We start from the raw sequence: 22,620 nt of genomic DNA, 5'->3' as shown, positions 1-22,620 counted from the left end.
GTGCGCCGCCGGTGCCGCTCCCCGGGGACCCCGGGGGGTGCCCCAGCTTCGGTGGCGGCGGCGGCGCCGGTAACGCGGCGGCGGCGGCGGGGGGGCGCCCGGCGGCGCGGCCCCAACTTCGGCGGGGAGACAAACTTCGGGGCCGGCCCCGCTGCCCCCGGTTGCCCGCGGTACCCGGTGCCCTCCCGGTGCGGCGCTCACCTTGGCGGAGCATCTTGGAGCCGGGGCGGGCGCGGTCTCCCGGCGGCGGCGGCGGCGGCGCTCAGAGCCGCGGGCGCGGCGGCGGTGAGCGGTAGCGGCGGCGGCAGCGGTGGCTGCTGCTGCACCGGGAACGCGGAGCCGGCGCCCGGGCGAACGGCCCCCGCGGGGGCATGGCGGACCGAGCCGCAGCGGCACCGGGGAGCGCCGGCCCCGGAACACCGGGGAGCGCCGGCCGCGCCTCTGCCCGCCGCGCGTCCCGCCGCCGGCTTTTAGGGGGGAGCCGCCCCCTCGGGGCTGGGGCCGCCGCCGCCCCCCACCCCCTCGGGCCGAGCCTATAAAGGGGCTCCCGGTGCCGGTGCCGGTGCCGCGCTGCCTGCAGCGGCGGGCAGGGCTGGGCAGGGCGGGGCGGGGCAGCGACGGGGCGGGCAGGGCTGGGCAGGGCTGGGCGAGCCCGGCCGGGCCCCCCCCTTTCCTCCGCCGCCGCCTCTCCCGCCTCCCGTGGACACTTCGTGAAAGTGCCGCTGCTCCCGTTCCCCGCACATCCCTCCCCCCGCCCCACCTCGCCTCCCGGCCCCCTCCGCCCCACCGGAGGACATGGCCCAGCATCGCTTCCCCGGGGCTCTGCGGTCTCCCACGGGGACCGGGTGTCACCCCCCCCGCACCACCGCCGTCCTCTCCGGTACCCCCCTCTCCCCCCGGTATCCCACCGGGGCTCTGCCGCCCCCCCGCGCCTGCCGGGGTCCCGGCTGTCTCCGCAGTCCCGTCTGCCCGGCACCGTCCCTGTCGCCTCCCGGGGACCTGCCATCCCCGCTGTCCCCTCCGCCCCTTATCGTCCCCTCCGCCCCTTATCACCCCCTCAGCCCCGCGGTGTCCCGGTCCCGCCGTGGTCCCGCCACCCGATCGGGGTCCCGGCTGTCTCCGCTGTCCCCTCCGCTCCAGCACCGTCCCTACTGTCCCCCCGGGAGTCCCTGTGGTCCCCCCGGGGGCCCCTGCCACCCCCTACGGTGCCCTCCGCCCCTTATCGTCCCCTCCGGGTCCCTGATAGCCCAGCGGGGGGCGCGGACGCCCCACCGGGAGCTCTGCTGTCCCCTCTGCGCCCCGGTCGCCGCTGTCCCGGCTGTCCCCGCTGTCCCTATCAGGGTTCCGACGCCTCGCCGGGGTCCCGCTGCCCCTCAGGCGGTCCCTCCTGCTCCCTGGGGTCCCTGTCACTCCATCTCTTCTGCCCCACCGGGGGTGCCGTTATCCCACCAGGAGCGCTGCTGTTCCCACTGTCCCGCCGGGGTCGCCGCTGTCCCCGGGGGGTCCCCGCTGCCTCCCCAGTCCCCTGTGGCCCCCTGGGGTCCGCGCTACCCCGGGGTCCCTCCCGCCCCACGCCTCGAAGGGTCTTGACTTCTGCTCCGGTACACGGAGGGGAGGACAAGGAGGACGGGACACGGACTCGCCACTGTGGCAACAGCCCCGGCGCCCTCGCCCCGTCCCTGCGTTAATGTGGGGCCAGTAGCCCCGGGGCCGTCAGCACAGAGGGGGATGCGGAGGGGCCACGGCCCCGACGTGAGGGGCGGGGGGAAGGGGGGGCAGCAGCCCCGACATCGCAGCGCTTGGCACAGCCCACTGCACACCCAGAGGGACACCGGGACCCTGCCGGGACCCACCGGGCCGCGTTGCACCGGCCGTCCCGTCGGGGCCCGGCGGCGCGCTCCCGCGCTCGATCTCTCGTCCAGCGACTGCTCTGGCCTAGCGCCGGGTTCGCTTAGTGCTGCCTTCCCGCCTTCACGTGCTCCCAGAGCCATGGCGGCCTCCGTGAGGGTCGGGAGCGCGGTCCCGGTGCCCGCCGCAGGTGGGCCGAAGCCGGGTCAACGCTGAGTTCCCGGTGGCGGTGCCGGGTGCTATTTCGGTCGGCTCATCGGGGGAGGCCGGGACGGTGGCTCCGCCACCGTCCCGGCCTCCCCCGCCACTGTCCCGGCCCAGCTGGCCCTTTGGCGGTTCGACCGTGGGCTGTGCGGGGAGGGTTTGGTGGCTCATGAGTGCCGGTGTTGGGCTGGAAATAGTGAATAATCCCCCTGCTGTCACTCCCCCGCCGCTCTCCGGCATCGCCGAGCTGTAGGGGGGCGGTTGCTGGCGGGGGCCGACTTCAGGATGAAGCTCCCGGGGACGGGCCTGGCTCACCCGCTGCTGTTGAGTTTTCCCCCTTTCGAATAACGGGATCCCCTTGATGGGACAGGAGGGGGACACCCCCTCCTCACCGAAGGTGCCCCGGGGGTGCTTGTGGATGAGCTGTGCCTGGTGTCCCCCTAGTTTGGGGGGAGCCAGTCCCACTTGAGGGTTTCACATAGTTACAGCAGCGTTTTCTGGGCAAAAAAAGAGGGTGTTTCCCCCCCGCGAGTGCCACCAAGAAGGGCAAAATCCCACCCCTTTCTCCTGCCTGCTTGTCCCCGAGTGTGGCATGAGGGCAGCGAGGATGCTAGTAGCCTGTGGGGCATGGGTTGCGCTGCCCTCCCAGTCGCTCCTTTAGGCCAGCCCGTTTGTCCCGCAGTCCGAGGCCCTGTGCGGCGAGCAGCGCAGCAGATCCCCGAGGAGATCCTCAGTAACGCGGAGCTGCGGGAGGCGGCAGAGGCTCTGCCCCGAAACTACAACTTCGAGATCCCCAAGACCGTCTGGCGGATCCGGCAGGCTCAGGCCAAGAAGGGTGAGCACTGGCCCCGGGGACAAGGGGTTTTGGGTCTGCAGAATGGCAGATTGGTGCCACTGAGCTCCCTGGCAGCGAGGGGACCCACTTGGGGCAGGGTGCGGGTCCGGTGAGGCTGGGGGAAGGATGGTGCTGAGCTGCCTGGCATGCCCCTGAGTGTTTAGGCTCTGCCTTGGCAAGCTTTCATCCCCTCGAGGGGGGTTAATAGATCTGTATCTCTGGATTATAATCACATCGGACAGGACAGGTTGAGCTGCGTGGACCTGTCAGCCTGCGAGATGTGTCTGGGATGCTGGCCAGGTCCCTGCTGCTCTCTTCTCTCCCTGTGCTTTCTTGCCATGCTGCCAGAGCCAGGCAGGGAGAGCCCCACGACACCCAGCTTGGGGGGGCTGGAGGGGCTAATGGGCTGGGCCATGCTACTCCCTGGTCTGAACCTTCCTTGGGGTCCTGGGGGAGTTGCTGTAGCCCTGGAGGGGTGGGGACCGGCCATGGTGGCCCTGGAGCAGGTGCTGTGGTGCTGTGGGATGGTGCCAGGGCTGTCCCCCACCCTGGTGTGCGCATCCCACTGTGGCCGGACTGGCTCTCGGTGTGTGATCAGCTACAGGCATCAGGGCATGGAGCCTCCCTCTTTGTCCCCACAAAGGTGGCCACCAGTGTCCCCACCCTGTCTTTGCATGTGGGCAGGGGCTGCTCACAGGGCTGTGTGGTGCCAGGGCTTCTGGGCAGAGATGGATTTGAAATGCTGCGTCCACCTGGGAATGTCCCAGCTGGCTGCCACCAAGCTGGCAGGGCCTGGGAGGAGCTGGCACACGTCGTGGGGGATATTCTGTGAACTGCTGCTTGAGCCAGTCCTGGCTGCGATGCCGAGGGGCTGGAGGCTGCAGGGCTGCCCAGTCCAGCCCAGTTACGATGCAGGAGGCAGGGCTGCCCATGCAGGGCTGCCCATTGGGACATGTTGAGACTGCCCAGCCATGCCGCTCCGGCTTTTGTTGCCGCGTTTTGCTGCTTGGCACCTCCTAATTAAATGTAAATATGCGGCTGGGATTTAGGCTTTAGAGCTGGGAGCGGAGCCCATCAGCCAGCCAGCCGTGCTGGGATTTAAAAATCTGTGCATGCAGAGCCCAGCCAGGGGCTCGTTGCTGGGGGAACGCAGCCTCCCACCGGGCTGCGACCAGACCTGCCTACACCCTGCCTGCTGTGGGGTTTGGGGGCCTGGGGTGTCACCCCTGCCCCTATAGAGCAGTGCTGGCAGAGAGTGACCCATCTGCCTCCTGCCGCCCTCTCACTGTTTGCAGGTCTGCATGTTGGCAGCAGTCCGGGATGGAGGGCAGTCCCAAACGGGCTGGGGAACGCTGGGACCCTCAGCTGCCCAGCCCTGCCAGGTCGGGCAGGGGCTGGCAGAGCGCAGGCAGCTTTCCTCGGGCCCTGCGGGTTGGAGCGGGGTGAGTTTAGCCCAGTTTGGGCCAGGTCTTTACCGTGCTGGCCAGCAGGCTGGGCTTGGCAGCGCAGGGATTTCTATTGGAGGGGGGACCTGGAGAGGACATTTGGGTAGATATTGCTGGAGCTGGGGTGTCTTAGTGGGATCGGGTGGTGAAACGACAATGGGATTGATGGGGCCTCCTCCATTCAACTCCCCCAGCGTGGTCCTTGCTCCTCCCCACCAGGGGCAGTCTGGGGGGACCCATGGGGGACTCCTGGCTGGACCCCAGGCGCTGGGGGGCCCAGCTGGGCTGCACAAGCAAAAGGATTGTTCCGAGCTGTGAGGAGGGAGCAAACCGGGAAACATAATTCGTTGATGAATAAATTCCTGCTAGGCACAATGCTGCGTCGTTGATGCCCACCCTCCCAAAATGGGGAGAGAGGCAGGGAGAGGAGGTGTGGAGAAGGGCAGCGAGGACGATCAAAGGTTTGGAACAGCTTCTATACAAGGAGAGATTAAACAGATTTAGATCCTTTAGCTGGAAAAGAGGCAAACGAAGGGGGATATGATAGAGGGATATAGAATTGTGAATGATGCGGAGAGGCTGAATAGGGGATGATTATTCACTCTTTTTTTGTACTGGGAGAACCAGGGGCATACGTTTACATTATTAGGAGCGAGTTTAAAATAAACAGAAGAAAGTACCTTTTCCTGTGCAGCACATAATTAAAATCTGGAACTCATTACTGCGGGAAGCGGGAGAGACCAGCAGTGTCAGCGGGTTCAAAAAGGGATGAGGTGTGTGCGCAGGGGCCAGGCATGAGCAGGGAGAATGGATATGGCCCGAGGCAGGACCACATGCACCCCGGCTGCCAGAGCCACACGGATTTTTGGCCAGTTTCTGGCTCTTTTGGGGAGGATCATTCCTGCAGCTGCCACTTGAGCTGGATGCGTTGGCCCCAGGGGTTGGTGCCCAGGTCCCTGCTTCAGGGCGTCCCTTCCAGTTCTCTCCTAATCCTGGGGCTGTTTCTCTTCCCAGTGGCCCTGCAGATGCCAGAGGGGCTCCTCATGTTCGCCTGCACCATCGCAGACATCGTTGAGCGGTAAGATGATGGCTTTTGTGTGCTTCCCTGCTCGGCTCCGGGGGCTGGCAAGGGGATGGGGGCTGTTGCCAGGAATGGGGTGGCCGCTGGACGGGGCTGCCTGGGCAGGATGAGATCCAGGGCTACTGCCGAGGGGGGTGTGGAGGCCTCCAGTGTGGCTGCTCTCGCAGGGACACCTTGGCCACAGCCTGGTCAGGTGCAGGCGACGTTGCTGCCCTGGAGCAGGTCGCAGGGACGTGCTGCCAGCCCTGGGGACCGGGACTGCCATGGCGATAGCCCAGCCCTTGCCACATGGCTTCTTCTCCCCTTGCTGCTCTGACAATCTCAGCGTGTCGGGGCCCGACACGGGCCATCTCAGAAGTCGGGGCCATCTCAGCTGGGATGATGGCCCAGGGAGCAGCCGTGTCAACAACTGTCGAACACCAGCTCGGTGCCTGTGTGCTCGCTGTAGCCACCGGTGAATGGACGCCCCGTCCTGCCTCTGCAGCCACGGTCTGGCTGTTCCATTCTTGGTCTGGCTGTGCCATTCTCAGGGCAGCACAGAGGTGCTCGGTGGCAGCTTTTCTCCAGCTGGCAATGCTTGAGGCCATGGTGATGGCCCAAAGGCAAGCGTCTTCTGCTGGGTGCCTGCTTCCGTGTGGCTCCTGATTTTCTGTGCCTCTTGGGAGGTGAGATTAGAGGTACCAGAGATGAGCTGGGCTTTGCAGCCACAGTGGATGCAGGCACCTTGTAGAAATTGGCCATAATCTCACCGCCGAGTGCGCCTCCCTCCCTTCCCGCCCGCCAGCTTTCTCCTCGCTGTGGCTGCCCCCTCCCTAGCTCCTCTCTGTTTTCGCACAGTGAATTAGTGCTAATAGCACCGTGTGCCTCGTCTGCCATAGGGGTCGCGGCACTCATTAGTAAGCTGCCTTCCCGGGGTGAACAGGCTTGCCTCCCTGCCGCCGCTAGCCGAGCAGCCATCGCCGTGCCAGATGGGAAGGCAACCGTGCCTGCGGGCTTTGTCCCCGCTTTGCCATCGTTTCCCTCCTGGGATCGTGGCAGCCCCACGCTCGGGCTGGGCAAGGGAGTGGTGGGAAGGTTGGCGTGGGCAGGGGACGGGTGCGGGGGGCAGAGGGGATGGGTGCGAGTGCGGGCGGCTCCGCGTGGGCTTGTCCCTTTAAGCGGAGCTGCCTCCTCTCCAGCTTTGGCACCCAGCCGCTTTCATGTCTCCGACTTCAAAGGCAGCGGATTAAGGGGCTCTTTTATCTGAATGAAACCTTAAGCCCTGCTTCCCGGTGGATGCTGGGGTGCTGGTGGGTGCTGGGGTACTGGCATCGCTGCTGGACTCACCCTTCCTGCCCGGGGTGCTCCACAGGGCTGAGGAGGGATGCTGAGTGCCAGGACGGGGGGGGTGCTAGTGGGAGATGGGTGGTAGGAGGTGGGAGGTGGGTGCTGCGTGGGGAGAGGTGCCTGGCCAAGAGCAGTGACGTGGCAGCACCAGTGGGTTGGAGGTTGGATGAGGGATGGCTTTGAGGCCGAGCAGGAGGGCCGTATCCTTCCCTTGCTGCCACTGCGCAGCACCCAGAAACCGGTGCCTTGCCGGGAGCACCGGGTACCGTCCGTGATTCTGACTGAGGAGGTGGCCGTGCCAGGTACCAACACTGCCGGCTGCAGGATCGTGGCCATGGGCAGGAGTGAGCCCATCCCTGCCCCTGGTCTCTCTGGGACGCGCTTGGGACCCGGTTACATTGCCGTAAGTGAGGTGTGAATCGGCAGGTGGCCTCGTTAGCGCCTGCCTCTTCCTGCTATTAATATTCATCGCTGGCATTAATGTGGAATCGTGGCTCGGCCGCCGCTCCTGCTGGCCCTACTCACCCGGCGCTGGGGCTGGACGAGCCTCCGACGTGATGGGAATCACAGCAGCCGTGTGCTCCGGCGGTGGCTGCCGCAGCCAGGCTGGGGTGAGGGCTCAGTGTACCATTGGCCACGGGGTGGCCTGTCCCCTTCCCACTGGGGACAGGGGGGATGCGAGGGCTGAGCATGCTGGGGATACCTGCGTCCACTGAGGGGGGCAACGCTCAGCAAGCAGCTCCTCTCCCCAGCCCATCCCTGGAGCCTCCTGTCCTCCCCTTGCTGGTGGGAGTTGGGACTTGGGGGTGCCAGCGAGCTCCCCATCCTCTGCACGCTCTGGTAATGGCTGTAGAGCTGTACCTGGGGCTGGTGCCCCTGGGGCAATGGTGCCCATCCCTGTGTGTTCTGGCTCGACTGGAGACGTGTCTGCTGCCACTCAGCTGGAATATTTGTCCCTTCTGCTGGAGCTGCTATTTAATACAATATTTGCACTGTGGCCTGACAGTGCTGGGGAGGGCCAAGAGAGGGGACGCGGCTTTGCTTTGCCGCAGCGCGGGCGGCTTGGGGAGGACGCTGTGCTGTCTGTGGGTCTGTCCCGGTGCAGGGGGCTGGTGGTGTCACTGTGTCCCCCACTGCAATATGAGAGTGAGCAGGCCCCCAGGGAGCCCCGGAGGGGGCAAGGAGGGGAGGGGGCTGTGGGGTAGGGACCCCCCAGAACCTCATCCAGGCTTCCCAGCATTGCACTTGGGTTTGCTGGGCCCCGGGGGGCTGCGGGGATGAAGATGTAGCCAAAGTGTCACTGCCACTGCCTCCGGAAAGGCCGGTGGGGTACTTAGCCTGGAGCCTTTGAAATCAAGAGCACACTTACAGCATTGACCGGTGTGAGGCCCAGTTAATTAGCGTTAATAGATTTGTCATTATCGAAGCTGTTGCTGGGGGAGAGCGGCTGGGCTGGGGGGAGGCGGCGGGGCCAGGGTCGGCAGAGCTGGCGGGGCGGCGGGCTGCCGAAAACGCATCACGACGCTCTCGCGGCACCTTCCAAATTGGCTCCGTTTGTCACGGCTGATGTAATTCGGCGGAGGGTAACTCGTGCTGGGGGGCGGCAGCGTGGAGACGAGCGTGGGGGGAGCTCGGACCGCGGCTCAGGGAGGGGGTAGCCCCCCAACCCACCTGCTGTCATGCCGGGGAGGTGGCAGCAGTGTCCCCTGTGCCAACGTCTTGGTGCGGAGGGGTTCAGCCAGGAGAGGATCCCTCCTCTCCCCCCGCCGGGGCTGGAGCAGACGGATCAGCTGGGCTCTCAGCTGGGCTTTTGATTCCTTGTTAATAAAGTAGGCTGTCAGGCTTCGCAGCTGCTAATCCCTCCGTCTCCCCGTGCCGCGACGGGACGAGTGGCTCCTGCTAATCAGACGTGGCTCAGTGGCAGGGACATGCAATGGTGGGGGGGGGGCCCAGTGGCATCCTGACACCCGCGCAGGCTGCCCTGCCACCGCCTTACCACCTCCCAACGAACGGCCTGAGGGCTTTTGAGCATCTGTGCAAGGCAGTTCTGTGGGCAGGCAGAGCATCCCAGTGCCCGTGCCCAGCAGCGTACGAGGACATTTCAGAGTGACAGAGGGTCTTGAATCATCTCCGCTTGAGCAGTAAAGAGTTAAACATCGTGCACACAGCCCAGCAGCTCTGGCATGGCTTGAAATGCCCCACTATGGCTCCTGCTATGGCCAGTGGCTCTGATAGTGAGGACAAGAAAGCCCCTGAAGGCTGGTGTGCCCAGCAGGTCCCCAGTGCCATGAAGACTGTCCGCTCTGGGGCTAGCAGGTGGGCAGGACAAGGGCACCGGGTCCTCTGGCCAGGCGTCTGCCATGCGCCACTGAGCAATGTGGCACTGAGTGCCATGGCGAGGCTGGCAGCATCACCTGGAGGTCCCAAAGGGCCATCCTGGGACGCTAACACAGGCCAGGATCTGGCCTCAGCGTCACAGTGCCGTAGCTCTGCCGTCCGGTGCTGCCTTCCCTTCTCCCACTGTCCTCTAAGTGCAACCCGGAGGCGCTGGCAGCGCGGTGCAGCACACTGTGCAGGGGAATTTAATCACCGTCATTAACCATACAACAGCATCATTAGGGAGAATGAAGTTCTCACTTCATTGGAGATGTTTAAAACCTCAGCCCAGGCGGTGACGGTGTGGGGGGAACCAGGCCAGGGGGAGTGTGTGGGGTCTCTAGGGCTGTCACATCTCAGGGCTGGGATGTGCCAGCGCAGGTGCAGTGCCCACTGCCACGTACCCCGTGCCACCTCCTCATGTCCCCATGGAGCCCAGGGAGCTGACGCTGATGGGCAGCACCGTGGCCAGGCTGTGGGGAAGAGGGGACAGGCACCATCTGGGCGCAGGATGGCTGTGGTGGCTTTGCCACCACCATGCTCTGGGCCCTTGGTTTGCCTTACTTTGTTGGGTTTTTTTTGCAGTTGCATGGCCAGCAAAGCTGGGGTGCCTCCGGGACATGCCCTCTGGGAGGACGGGGTTGGCCCTGGCACCCATTTTGAGGACAGAGAGGGAGGTCCCCTCAGAGGAGGGGACCCGTCTGGAGATGGTCGCTCTTGGAAGGGCTGCGGGGACACACACCTCTCCCTGTCCCGACCCACTTGCAGATGCTCTGCGGGACCCTGTGCTGCCTGCAGGTGGTGATTGCCCATCTGCAGTGGGGCTCTTCCAGTGCCGTTTGCAGTAAAATTGCAAACTCATTATTTTAATTACGTGCAGCCTTCCTGTGCTAATGAAGTTAGGAGTCTGGTAATGGGGCTTGGTGACGGGCTTCTCTGCTAATTAAGCACATTGTTCTCAGCCGGGGCGGCGCTCAGCCCCCATACCCGCCCTGGGACAGCGGCACCCCCTGGCACCTCTCCCTGGCATAGGCTGGGCTCGGGTGCCGTGGGGCAGGCAGTGGGTGTAGGGTTTGTGGGGCGATGGTGGGGCTCTGCCTTTCCCCCAGGGGACAGGGTGTGGGGTATTTGCAGGGCATAGCTCTCTTGCTTATCCCCAGGCGTTTCCCAGCAGGGAGGTGACACCAAGTCACAGTGTGACCGTCCTGTGACGGGCCGTGCGCAGGCAAGGCATGGTGATGGTGAAGCAAGGAGCAGCCTGCTCCATGTTCCTGTCCCCAGCGGGACACACGGATGCCCCAGACTCTCGGTGCCGGCTCCATCCTCCAGCAGCCCTGCAGTGCCAGGGACAGCCACTCTCAGCCCAGTCCCCGCAGTCCCCTCCTTGCCAAGGGCTGCTGGATCCGGGCACAGGCGACATGCTGGGGCTGAGCGCTCCTCTCTGCCAGGGAGAGCGGCTCTGCTTCACAGAGTGAGGACCAGCACAGCATCATTCACATGCTGCCACGGCGTCAAGGGACCCCACGCTCTTGCCAGCAGCAAATGCTCTCATTTATTTGTCGAGGGGCTGGGATAAATCAGGGCCACTCCAGCCCAGTGCCTGCACTCGGGTGGCAAGGAGCAGCCATCCCATGCTTGGGGACGTGCCGGCCCTGTGTGTGTGCCTGTCTGTCCCAGTGTTTTCAGCCCCCAAACTTGTCCCTGGGCTGCTGTCGCCTCTGTCCCTGTCCCACACTAGCTGGGGAAGAGCAGGGCTGGGAGGATCCAGGGGTCCTGGCAGTTGGGATTGGGGCCGGGACCTGGCCTGGTCGGCCGTGCATCCTGCCAGTGCTGAGCATGGCGCTTTATAAATGGGATTTCGGGAGCCATCTGTTTAAAGGAGGAGATAATGAATTAGGGGGGAGATGAGAAAAATGCTAAGGCCGGGCGGTTTTTCAGAATGAGCTGGGGTTTGCGGGACGTAAAAGATGAATAACCTCCCCACGTGTTCAATATTCATGAGCTCCCAGCTGTAGTGAGCGGCTCGGCGCTGGGTGGGGACAGCCCCGTCACGGCATCCTCCCTGCCAGCACGCCGCTGGGACCCATCCGCCACTGTGATGAGTTGACGGGACACAAAACACTCGCAAGGACGTTCCCGTGGCTGCCCCTCGCCTGCATCCCGGTCCGGTCTGGTTAGTGAGCAGCTTCCCGACCCGCGTCGGAGGCAGGTGGCTGCTAATTGACGTTTCCTTCCTCTGTAGTTTGATGAAAGGCTCTGGCGACACCGAACTGATTAAAACATCAAGGGGAGGCCCCTGCGCTTGCCTTTGATTTGCCTCGGGAGATGATTGCTGCTCTGCTCGACCGTCCAGCCCAGCCGGCGCAGGTGACCCCGGTGTGTGCCGTCCTGGTGCCTCTGTGCCTGTCCTGCTGGCGCTGCCGGGCTGCCGGCACCCTTCCAGCCTCGCCAGCCACAGTGGCGGCACCATTGGGCTCCCTCCTCACCAGGCATCGTTCTGCGGCCTCTCTACTCCTTGCTCGGCCATGGCTCCGCTCCCTGCAGCCGGAGCGGGGCGGTTCCCTGTGGCCAGGGCAGGGCTCAGCCCACTCTCTCCCTGCCCGTGGGCCGGTGGCCGTGTATTGCCGGCTGCAGCCCTGCACGCCGGGCAGGGGCCACGGGCACCTCTGCCAGCCTCTGCCCCCCTCCCTCTGCCGTTGCTATTTCACTTTCTTGCTCTTCACCCCCAGGGACTTTCTCTGGGGTTTGGGCCAATTTGCATACATTTTAATCTATAAAAAATTAAGCGGCGCTGGCTGCCGCTCTGAGTCAGACCTCCCCGTCCTGAATCTTAAGGAGCTGAATAATTTTCCACTTTTGCTGAGATGTGTGGAGTCTGATTCATGTTCATCTCATCACCTCTCATTAGAGGAGGGGGCTGGGGGTTCAGGGGGGTGGGGAAGAGCCTTCTCGAACCTTCTCTGGCAGCCCCCAGCCCCATGGGGTGGCCATGCAGGCAATGGAGGAGCCATCCTCCCGTCCAGGCCATGCTGGCGGTGAGGGACCATGGGATTTGGGTGCTAGCAGGGACCTGGTCCATCTTCTGACGGTCCCCAACCATGTCCCCAGCCCTTGGGACACTGTGGGGAACAGGAGATGCCTGGGCTGGATGCAGGAGGTGGGGATGCCTTTGCCCCCTCTGTGGGGATGATCCAGCTGAGCTGCTCCCCTGTCCCCCTCCCCGGGCACTGACGGATGGGCTGGGGCTGTTAATATTCAGCACGCTCCACCATTTCTCCACCTTCTGCCATCTGCCCAGCTCTGCCCACCATTTCTATTCTTGCCGCCGACGTAACACTCCCTGCCTGGCGCTCGGAGGGGAGCGTGCGGGACCCTGGCCCCCAGCCAGCACCCGGTGCCAGTGGGGGGTGACACTGTGCCAGGGTGCCTGCCTTCCCGGCCCCTTCACCCGAGCCCCGTGCCAGCGGCAGGGGGGACCCCACTGGCACCGAGCTACAGCCGCCGGCTTGACCTCCACATAAATTAGGAATTAGCATCTGGTTTAAGCAGCTCCTCCAGGCGTGGGGCTTTGTCATCGCGATACCTGCTTTCATCCGTAAACTACTACGGCAGCTCCCTGGGAAGGCAGCCAAGCTAATAATCCCCCGAAATGGTGCAATAAAATACCCACAAAGGTGGCACCTTTAAATGATGCCAGAGCCCCGGCTTTTCTGTCTGGTGCCGGTGTGTGCCCCTCTGCAGGCTGGTGGGTGCTAGATGGGCTTGGGCTGGAGTGCCAGGGTGACAGAGCAGGGATGGGTGCCAGCATTCGCTCGGTACTTTCCCTTGCCAAGTGCCACCTAAGCACCAGCTGCTCCTGGAGCACACCCAGCTTGGCCAAACTGGCACCCGCGGTGACGCAGCCAGGCACGGGCTGGGTGCACTGGCTCACACAGTGCCCGGGCGCGGTGGTATCATGGCTCAGCCAGCCTGGCTGGCACGGCTGGGGGTGCCGGGGTGGGTGTTCTGCCAATCCTGGTGGCTCTGGTCCCTGGGACCGGCTGGCAGGAGCGATGGCACCACGCTGCGCCGGGTCTCCCTCTGCTCCTCTCCCCGCTGGAGCATTAGGAAGCTGGCAGCGTATTGTTTGATGAGCAGATAATCCGCTGAATTGCAAACAGCTTTACCCAATTGAAGAGGCGGATTACCGCTCTCCAGCTTAATCATGTTGACATCTCGGAGAGTAGCCAGTGCTCGTCCTCTTTGGCGCGTGGCGAGGGGCTCGATGGCAGCGCAGGGTCCCCCGGTAGCGGCGTGCCACAGAGCTGGGGGACAGGACGTGGGCTGCGATGACAGCAGCCAGCCGTGACCCTCACTGTTGTGCCTCCCCGCAGGTTCACGGACGCAGAGGCAGTGGTGATGGGCGACGTGACCTACGGCGCATGCTGCGTGGATGACTACACGGCCCGGGCCCTGGGCGCTGACTTCTTGGTGCACTACGGACACAGCTGCTTGAGTAGGTGACACTCGGCCCCGGGGCACTGCCAAGGCGGGCACGCGTGGCACTGCAGAGGCTGTGCTGCTGCCACCATGCTGTGCCAAGTGGCTCCCGCCCCGCTCGATGCCAGCTCGGAGACTTAGTGCCAAGGGCTAATCCCTTCCCAAAGGGATTTCTGTTCTCCAGCTTCAGTTGCAGGCTTTGGATGGGGCCAGGCTGGCTGAGCAGCTGCCTGTGGGCAGAATTTTGGGGGCAGCAGGGCGTGCTTGTCCTGCTCAGCCACGCGCCACCGCAGCGTCCAAAATCGCAGCCCTGTGCCCAAGAGCAGAGCAACGGGACCGTGGCTTGGCAGGGCTCCACTCACCCAGAAGCCACCGATGGGGACGGGGCTGCTCTCACCCCCCACCCCGTAGTGGCGGGCTTTGGGGGGAATTTGGGAGCGGCGATGGAGGGGAGAGATGGCCTGGGGGTCCCGCTCGCCCAGGGGCCAGCGTGGGGCCAGGGAAGGCGGCTTTTCGGGTGCAGCACAGGCTGGGCGGGGAAGGGAGGAGGAGGCTGTGTGCTCCCCAGGCGGACGGTACTCTGGATCCAGTTGCCATGGAAACTGTGCTGCTGTCCCAGATGCTGCTAACTTTGAAGTCCACCCAGGATGGAATCAGCCCAAAAATAACAATAAGACGCTCTGGGTTTTAAGGTGGATCGGAAGAATTGCCGTAGTGAGCAGCAGGCACGTGCATTTCTGCCATTACCGCCGCGCTCCCGGCATCCGGCAGCCCTCCTGGATGTTTATGGGGCCATATAGATGTGTTTGAAGAATTGCGTCAGGCTCCGTATGAAATATTGACTCCCCAGTTGAGAACTCTGTCCCGAAAGCCACGTCGGCGTGAGTGTTTGCGGTGATAAATATCTGTGCTAGGTGCTTTGTTACGGAAAGAGGGTTATGGGCACCACTGGAACAGGGAGTATAAAACCCCTGGTTTGTAGCCTGCTATTACATGAATGAACAGAGGCAAGGGGAGGAAGGGGCTGTATCCAGCAGTGCTCGGGAGCACACTGGTGTGAGAGCCGGGATGCTCCGGGGGACGGGAATCACATCTTCTGGACCTGCTCCCTGCAGGGACAGGCAGACATTGCCAGGCTGCCTCTCACCAGCCCTGCCACCATCCGTGGCCCATGGCCACGTGGTCCCTGCCTGCACTGGACTGGATGGGTTGCGGGCACCCTGGGGTGCCTGCAGGGTTCTGAGGGGGTGCTGGGCTCCTTTTGGACTGCCCACGGTGCTGCTGGAACCAGCTCAGTGCAGCCGCCGTGACGGGGAGCCCCGTGGCTGATGGCAGGGCGCATCCTGGCGTAGCACACAGGCGCTTGCCCTCTCCCTCCTGGCCCCACGTGCCCTGCGGGAGGGAGTAATTTGCACTTAATTGTGATCAGGTGAAGAGCACCAAAATGGGAAGTGAACACAGAGCTGTGGATCGATGTGGACTCTGTGTACTTTAATTATTCACTTAATCGTGGTGACACAGGCTTCTTAGCACTGGGGGTAATTAGATTTGTGTTCATTGATTCCCCAGGCTGCCATTATCTGGAGAGAAATGAGCGGGTGCTCTCTGCGGCTCCCATCTGCACTCCCTGCCCGGGGTGCCAGCATGGGCAGAGGGGTGGCACACCATGGCCTGCCCACATGGGGGCAGTTGGAGCGCAGGGAGCACTGCCAACATGCTTTATCCCCCAGCTGCGTGTGGCAGCAGCTGGAAGCTCACCGGAGCCCTGGTTGTACCCTGCACTCACACCCTCTCTCTTCCTCTCACCAGTTCCCATCGACGCCACACAGGGGCTGAAGATGCTCTACGTGTTCGTGGACATCAAGATCGACACATCCCATTTCCTCGAGACCATTCGCTTCAACTTTGCAGCGGGCACCTCCCTGGCCCTCGTCAGCACCATCCAGTTCGTCTCCACCGTCCAGGTGAGAGGGAGACCCCCGGCAGTGGGGGGTGGGATGGGGCTTGTGCCTCCCCCAGCCTTGGCCTTGGCTCGATCCCTCCCTGACCCTGCTCCAGGGCTGGAGCGGCTGCCCCGGGGTGCTGATGGTGACGGTTCCCCTCTGATGAGTCGCTGCGATAATATGCTGCTGCCGTAATGTTGATCAAGTACTTTATAATAACTCTGATCAATGTTTCATGGCGGCACCCCTCCCTGGCTCCCCCGGGAGCTGCTCTGTAAATGTCAGGGCAGGCAGTGGAGCTCTTGGCATTTTGATGCAGTGCTGGCAGCGGCAGGGGAAGCTCCGGCAGGTCTGTCTGTCTGCCCCTGAACGGCCGGCTGGGCAGGACAGGAGGAGATGAATGAGCCTCTTGAGCCATGTCTATCTAAACATGGGGCTATTGAAGCGTTAAGCATTTTCCCTTGTCTTTTAATTGATACATTGTCTGAGCCTCGATGAGCATCTCGGCTGAGCATCTCGGCTGTGCGGGCCGTTACCCTCGGTGATGCTGGTGCCCCATGGAGCTGGGACTGCCAGGGCCGGGGTATCCCCCAGGGGTCTCCATCAATGCCGGGACCTCGGCCACGCGCCGTGCCACTGTCTGTCCCTGCTGGCCAGCTGACCCCATGTCTCCTGCAGGCAGCATCGCAGGAGCTGCGCTCCCAGTACAAGGTGTGTGTGCCCCAGTGCAAGCCGCTATCCCCAGGGGAGATCCTAGGCTGCACGTCGCCCCAGCTCGCCCAGGACACAGATGCCATTGTGTAAGTACCCGGGGTCCTCCAGAACCCTCCTGCCTGCCCCAGCCTGCCCCTCCCTGGCTCCCCCGGGAGCTGCTCTGTAAATGTCAGGGCAGGCAGTGGAGCCTGTACCCCCTGCCCAGCCGTGGGATGGTGCTGGGGGGTGGCAGGGGGATGTCCGCGGGCTGGGATGGGCCACCTCCAGCTCCCCGCACTGCTCGGAGTGGCGTGTGCTCGTAGCGCAGAGGAAATAATTGAGTCGTATATCAGAATAGATAATAGATGGAAGGGCGGGTGGATAATTGGAAAAGACAAATGGCCGGGGCCCAACATCACAGCAACATTAATTTTATTTAAGGACAGCAAATTAGAGGGAGCACTTCGCTTCCTATCACCTAATTATTTTAGGTAATGGAAATGCTTAATGTACTGTGAATACAGTGCGCTGCAGAATAAATAAATACAAGGACCCCACCCTTGGGGGGAGCCGGGGAGCCCGGGTGTGGGTTCGGGCTCCACCGAGCCCCTTCTCGCCCATCCTGCCAGGAGCCAACGGCACCGGCACTTTTCCAGCATGGCTGTGCGGGAAGCCGGGCTCACAGTTGCCTGGACAGGGGCATGCTGGGGGCTCCGGCTTCACCCTGAGTCGCAGTGGGGCCAGGGAAGAGGCGCTGCTTTCCATCTCTCCCCAAGGGCATCAGGAGCAGGCAGGGGCGGCCGGACTGGCACTGCCTCGGTGAGAGCGAGTCCTTCCCGCTGCCGGAGGAGCTGCGGTGCGGTACCGACCGGCCGCCCGCGCAGGTGCACGCAGCCAGTGTACCTGCGTCCTCCCCGCGTTATTATTTTCTTCTTTTGCCCGTCTCTGGGGCTAACTTTTGCAGACAAATTAGCTTTGATCTCCCAAAATGTCATTCTCCAATTAAGGGCAAAATCTAGTCAAGTTTTAAGTCTGAATTCATTTTCCAAGCCCTCACTCCATTAGGGCAGCTGAATGAAAGGCTTTGAAATGTAATTGCTGACTTGAAATCCGATTAGAAATGGAAGCAGCAACGTCTAGAACCAGCCGTTGAGATGGAGCAGCTCCTGGCTGCCCTGCGCTGGCGTGGACATCCCTCCTCGCCCTGAGCATGACCGCCTCCCCCTTCCCGGTGTGCCAGGGGGGCGCTGCACGGGGATGGGGGGGCCCCAGCCGTGCCCGCTGCTCCCCGATCCTGGCACGGGAGCTCAGGCTTCCGGCATCTCAGTGCACTGCGGCTTGGGAAACGGGTGGGCAGACGGATGGGCACTGCCCTTTCCTGTGTGCCGTAGCTCTCCCTTCCTTCCTGGCAGATATTTGGGCGACGGGCGCTTCCACCTGGAGTCCATCATGATCGCTAACCCGGGGATACCCGCCTACAGGTATGGACAACCTGGAGGCGGGGGGGAGAACCTGCCTGTAAGTGTGTAGCCCTGTAAGGACTACAAAGCTGGTGAGGGGTCTGGAGGACAAACCTTATGAAGAACGACTGAGGGAGCTGGGGTTGTTTAGCCTGGAGAAGAGGAGGCTGAGGGGAGACCTTATCACCCTCTACAACTACCTGAAAGGAGGTTGTAGAGAGATGGGGGCTGACCTCTTCTCCCTGGTGACAAGTGATAGGAGGAGAGGAAACGGGTTCAAGTTACGTCAGGGGAGGTTTAGATTGGATATTAGGAAACATTTTTTCACTGAAAGGGTTATTAAACATTGGAATAGGCTGCCCAGGGAGGTGGTGGATTCACCATCCCTGGAGGTGTTTAAAAAAAGGGTAGATGGGGCACTCAGGGACATGGTTTAGAAGTGGCTTTTGTCAGGGTAGGTTAAAGGTTGGACTTGATGATCTTAAAGGTCCCTTCCAACCTCAGCAATTCTATGATTCTATGTGGGCAGTCCACGGGCACCCGCTCTTATACCCAACAACCCCACGGTGGGGAGCACCCCAGACCGCCGGGGACCACCACGCACCCCCGGAGCACCCCTCGCCCCGGGGCTGGGCAGGCAGCTGTCTGCAGCGGGCTCAGGCAGGCGAGGGGCCGCGGGGCGGGTGAAGAGGTGTGGCGGGGAGATGAACGCCAGCCATTTACTCCGGCTGAATATAAACATTTTGACAAGTACCTGTGAAAGCTCATGGAGGTGCAGCCATTAAAGCCCGGCTGCTGCAGGCAGAGGCCATAAAGCGCGATGATGAGGCCGCTGAAAGCAGATGAAATATCAAAAGCGAAAGGCTGGGCCCATTTGGCGAAATCTGAATTTCTTAGTAGGTCGTTTGTTACTAACGGGAGGCGCGCGTCAGGTTTATAGCGCTGGGGAAGCTGCCGAAACCCGAGCGGGATTTGATTAAAATTCTCCTCGTCAAACAAAGCAACAAATCAAAGATTTCTTCATAATTGATGAGCCGGGGCAGAGGGGAGCTGAACGTGGAGCCGAGCGCATGGCCCAGGCTGCGCCAGGTGTTGGGGGGCTGCGGTGGGACACCTGCCTTATCCCTGTCCTTGTCCCCTCTCTGTGCCCTGAATAGCCGGCTGGGCCCTGCCTTGGCTGGGGTGGGGGAAAGACATGCTGTGGGAGGCAATTAGTGCTGACGAGGGAGGAGCAGGGTGACGGGGTGCGTGTGAGCCTGGCTCTGTTTCGCAGGTACGATCCCTACAGCAAGGTCTTCTCCCAGGAGCACTACGGCCACGAGCGCATGCGCCGCGCTCGGCAGGATGCCATCGCCACCGCTGCCGGCGCCCGCTGCTGGGGACTCATCTTGGGCACGTTGGGGCGCCAGGGCTCCCCCGGCATCCTGCAGGTACCGGCCCCCTCCCCGTGGCCCCTGCCTGGCCACCAGGCGCCGCTCCTGGGCAGGGGCGGGGAGGACTTGTGAACGGTGCCACCATCGGCACAGTGGCCTCGCTACCGGGTCAAGGGTGGACTGGGCACCGCTGGCAGCCCATCGGTTGCCACTGGCCAGGCTCTGCGTGCCCCCGAGCTGAGCAGGCAGGGCAATTAGCAGCGGATGAGGGAGGCCGGACAAGGACTCATTAAACCTGCCCCTTGCTGGGGAAAGCTGGCTGGCCTCGGAGACCCCCCCCTGCACGGGGAGCTTGGCAATTAATTCCCTGGGTTTGTTTTAATTGGATGAACTTCCGATTGGGTTCACTGTCCCCACTCAGTTACTGTGCTGGTGCTTTCTGCCCCCCGGCCGGGTGAGGGGAGCGGAACCGCGATGTCCTGCCCCACGGGATTGGGGTGCCCTGACTACAGCGGCCCCACTCACACCCAGAAATTTTTGGGGAGCCGCAGGTGAGATTTGGGGCAGTGCAAGGACCAGTAGGCAGAGCTGGGTGGTGAGGTCCCGGCAGCCGCTGTCTCACTGCCGCCCCAGGGAGTGGGGGACAAGGACAAGGACGTCCCTGGTCCCTCCTGGGCTCCTCTCCTCATCCCGTAGCCTCTGGCTGTGGCCAGCCCGTGGCAGGCGGGCATCCCAGGGAAGGCAGCCGCTAACGAGAACAGATTGTTGTCATTGAGCGGTAATTACTTCATTAGGCTGAGGCATGCGCTGGGGAGAGCCAGGCTCGAGCTGGAGCCACGGCCACGGTCCCCATCACTGCACTTGGCCCGCAACTGCCGAGGGGACGTGGCCGTGGGGCAGAGCTGGGACCCACAGAGGGTCTGGTGGCTGGGAAGGGGCTGTGGGCAGGGCTTGGGGGGCTTGTGGGGGGCATGTATCTGGGCGCCCCCAACTGCCCTGGCTGCCTGTTCCCCTGCAGCACCTGGAGTCACGTCTCCGTGCCCTGGGCCGGCCCTTCGTGCGGGTGCTGCTGTCCGAGATCTTCCCCAGCAAGCTGCGGCTCTTCCCTGACGTGGACGCGTGAGTGCTGCTGACCCCCTGCTCGCCCCTCCATGCCGTGGTCCCCCAGGGTGCCCCATCCCTCTCTGGGCCTCCAATTCCTTCTGGAAGCTGTCACATCCGTCCTGTTGTCACCTGGGCTGGCACTGTGCACCCCTGCACGTGCTGTGTCCCCAGGGTGGGGTGGGGACATGGCTGTCCTTGGCAGGGTGGCTCCATCACAGTAGAGACCTTGCTCCCTGCCCGCTCCACTTCCTTCCCGGGGGCGCTGCTGGGGGGCTTCACTGTGGCTTGGTCTTCCCAAAACGCTCATCGCCATCCATCGCTGCGTGTTTCCCTTCCAGGTGGGTGCAGGTAGCCTGTCCCCGGCTCTCCATTGACTGGGGAGAAGCCTTCAGCAAGCCGCTGCTGACACCCTACGAGGTGAGCACCCCTCTCCCGTTTTGGGGGGACCAGCCCTGGCGTGGGGTGGCGCCCCAGAGCCTCCCGCAGAGCTGTGGGGCTGCGAGCTGCCAGGACAGGGACGTCCCTGCAGCCGGGCAGCATCCCCATCTGTGTCCGGGTGTGCCGCTGGGATTTCCAGTCTCTTGGGAAACCAGTTGGATTCCCGGTGCCGTGAGCTTCCTCTGGCTTCAGCTCCTTTTCCCCTCCGCAGGCCACGGTGGCTCTCCGGGACATCGAGTGGCAGCAGCCGTACCCCATGGACTTCTACGCCAGCCAGTCCCTGGGGCCATGGACAGTGAACCACGCCAGCACACAGCCCCCGCGCCACAGCCGGACGGCCCAGGTGGGCAGCGTGTCCCGGGGCGGTGGGGTGTCACGGGGGCAGCGGGTCCCCACTCCGTCCCTTCGCTCTTGGTGGCCGTGCGGGGTGGCGGGGACGGGTGCTGTGAGCGTTGGCGCAGGCTGAGCTCCCGGAGCCGTACTGTGCCGCGTGCCCAAAGCGCCACCCTGTGGCTTCGTTCCCGGTGAACGGTAACAGGCCCGGTGCCAGCCCCGCCGGGGGTTGGGGGGGGATATGCGAGCCAGCCCTCACCGGGGCGAGCACCTGCTTAGCCCGGGTCCTCTCTGGGAGGGGGGATCCCCCCAGCCATGCCCCGTGGGGTGCTGTGGGCTGAGCACGGGCAGGCTCATCGCAGGTCAGGCGGCGGCTGGGGGCCCCATCCTGACCCCCCCTTGTCTCTCCACTGCAGGGGACGCCGCCCGCGCCCCCCACCCCGGCGGAGGGTGAGGAGAGGCCGAGCACCGGGGGCACAGCAGCCTCCTGAGCGCAGCCTGCACCCCGTCCTGCTGCCGCCACCCTCCAGGACCCGGCGTGGATACAGGCGGGAGGCGCCGCCACCCCCTCTCCCCCCGAGGGTAAGCACCACCGGGGCCTCCCGGTGCCGGCGCCGGGATGAATGAGGGCACCCCCCCCTCCGTCCCTCCATGACACCGCTGCCCGCCACACCCGGACCGGATCCCGCGAGGCCTGCCTCCCTGCAAGGCCAGGCCGTGCCGCAGGCTGTGTCCCCGGCAGCTCCCGGTGGCACCGGGGGTCCCCTCCCGGGGCGGCCCCGCTCCCCGCGCCGCGGCCTCCCGCCGCCAGGGGGCGCGCTGGCGCTCAGCCCAGAGCGGCCCCGCCCCGCTGTCCGTCCCGTCCAATGAGCGCGCTGTGTTTCGGCGGGAAGGAGGGGGACCCAGCCGGAAGCGGCTCTCTCGACTTCCGGTGGCGGCGGGCGCCATGTCGGGGGGGGCGGCCGCTGCGGCTGCTGGGGCTGCACGGCTACCGGCAGAGCGAGCGCCGCTTCCACCAGCGCACCGGCGCGCTGCGCAAGGCCCTGCGTGGCCGCGCAGAGCTGGTGGCCGTCAACGCCCCGCATCCCGTGCCCGGCGGCGGCGAGGACGACGATGGGGACGACCCCCCCCGCGGCTGGTGGTTCTCCGGGCCCGGCACCTTTGAGGCGGGGGAGGTGGCGGAGGCTCCGGCGGGGCTGGAGGAGTCGCTGTCGGCCGTGGCGGCGGCGCTGGCGGAGCACGGGCCTTTTGACGGGCTGCTGGGCTTCAGCCAGGGCGCGGCGCTGGCCGCCATGGTGTGCGCCCTGCGGGCCCGCGGCGACCCCCGCTTCCCCGTGGCCTTCGCCATCCTGGTGGCCGGCTTCGCCAGCCGCGCCCCGGCCCACAGCCACTTCTACCGGGAACCCATTGCCCTGCCCACGCTGCACGTCGTGGGCGATGCCGACGCTGTCATCGCTGCCCCCCTCAGCAGGGAGCTGGCCCAGCACTTTGTGGAGCCTGTTGTCCTCACCCACCCCGGCGGGCACTTCGTCCCTGCAGCTGCGCCCCAGAAGAAGGCCTACCTGGACTTTTTGGACCAATTCTGCCCCGGACAGGGCCAGGCTGAGCCCCCGGGGGCTGGGGCCATTTGATAACAGTCTCTGTAATAAACGGGGCTCCAGCGAGCCACATGCAGCCTGCCA

At 64.0% G+C, this 22,620-nt stretch overlaps 2 protein-coding genes across 5 annotated transcripts; both read left to right on the top strand.

Moving 5' to 3' along the window:
- The first annotated feature begins 1,989 nt into the window (after positions 1–1,989).
- DPH1 (diphthamide biosynthesis 1) lies at positions 1,990–21,492 on the top strand. 4 transcript variants are annotated; one of them, XM_054209950.1, is made up of 12 exons: positions 1,990–2,038; positions 2,735–2,887; positions 5,347–5,410; positions 13,489–13,610; positions 15,404–15,558; positions 16,216–16,337; positions 17,643–17,711; positions 18,964–19,120; positions 20,082–20,182; positions 20,506–20,584; positions 20,817–20,948; positions 21,355–21,492. In XM_054209950.1, exons 1-12 carry the CDS (start codon positions 1,990–1,992, stop codon positions 21,427–21,429), a joined length of 1,278 nt encoding a protein of 425 aa, XP_054065925.1. In that variant the 3' UTR covers positions 21,430–21,492. The 4 variants fall into 4 exon arrangements, with proteins under 4 accessions (XP_054065925.1, XP_054065927.1, XP_054065924.1 ...); XM_054209952.1 differs by having other exon boundaries at positions 2,034–2,095; XM_054209949.1 differs by lacking the exon at positions 1,990–2,038 and having other exon boundaries at positions 2,168–2,887.
- Positions 21,493–21,561: 69 nt separating this feature from the next.
- OVCA2 (OVCA2 serine hydrolase domain containing) lies at positions 21,562–22,620 on the top strand. The gene has a single exon (XM_054209954.1). The coding sequence runs from the start codon at positions 21,562–21,564 to the stop codon at positions 22,567–22,569; it is 1,008 nt and encodes a 335-aa protein (XP_054065929.1). The 3' UTR covers positions 22,570–22,620.

The sequence above is a fragment of the Rissa tridactyla genome, chromosome 7 (genome assembly GCF_028500815.1).
Source record: "Rissa tridactyla isolate bRisTri1 chromosome 7, bRisTri1.patW.cur.20221130, whole genome shotgun sequence".
Lineage (NCBI taxonomy): Eukaryota > Metazoa > Chordata > Aves > Charadriiformes > Laridae > Rissa > Rissa tridactyla.
The sequence above is the reverse complement of the archived record's forward strand: the minus strand, read 5'-3'. Positions and strand labels throughout refer to the sequence as shown.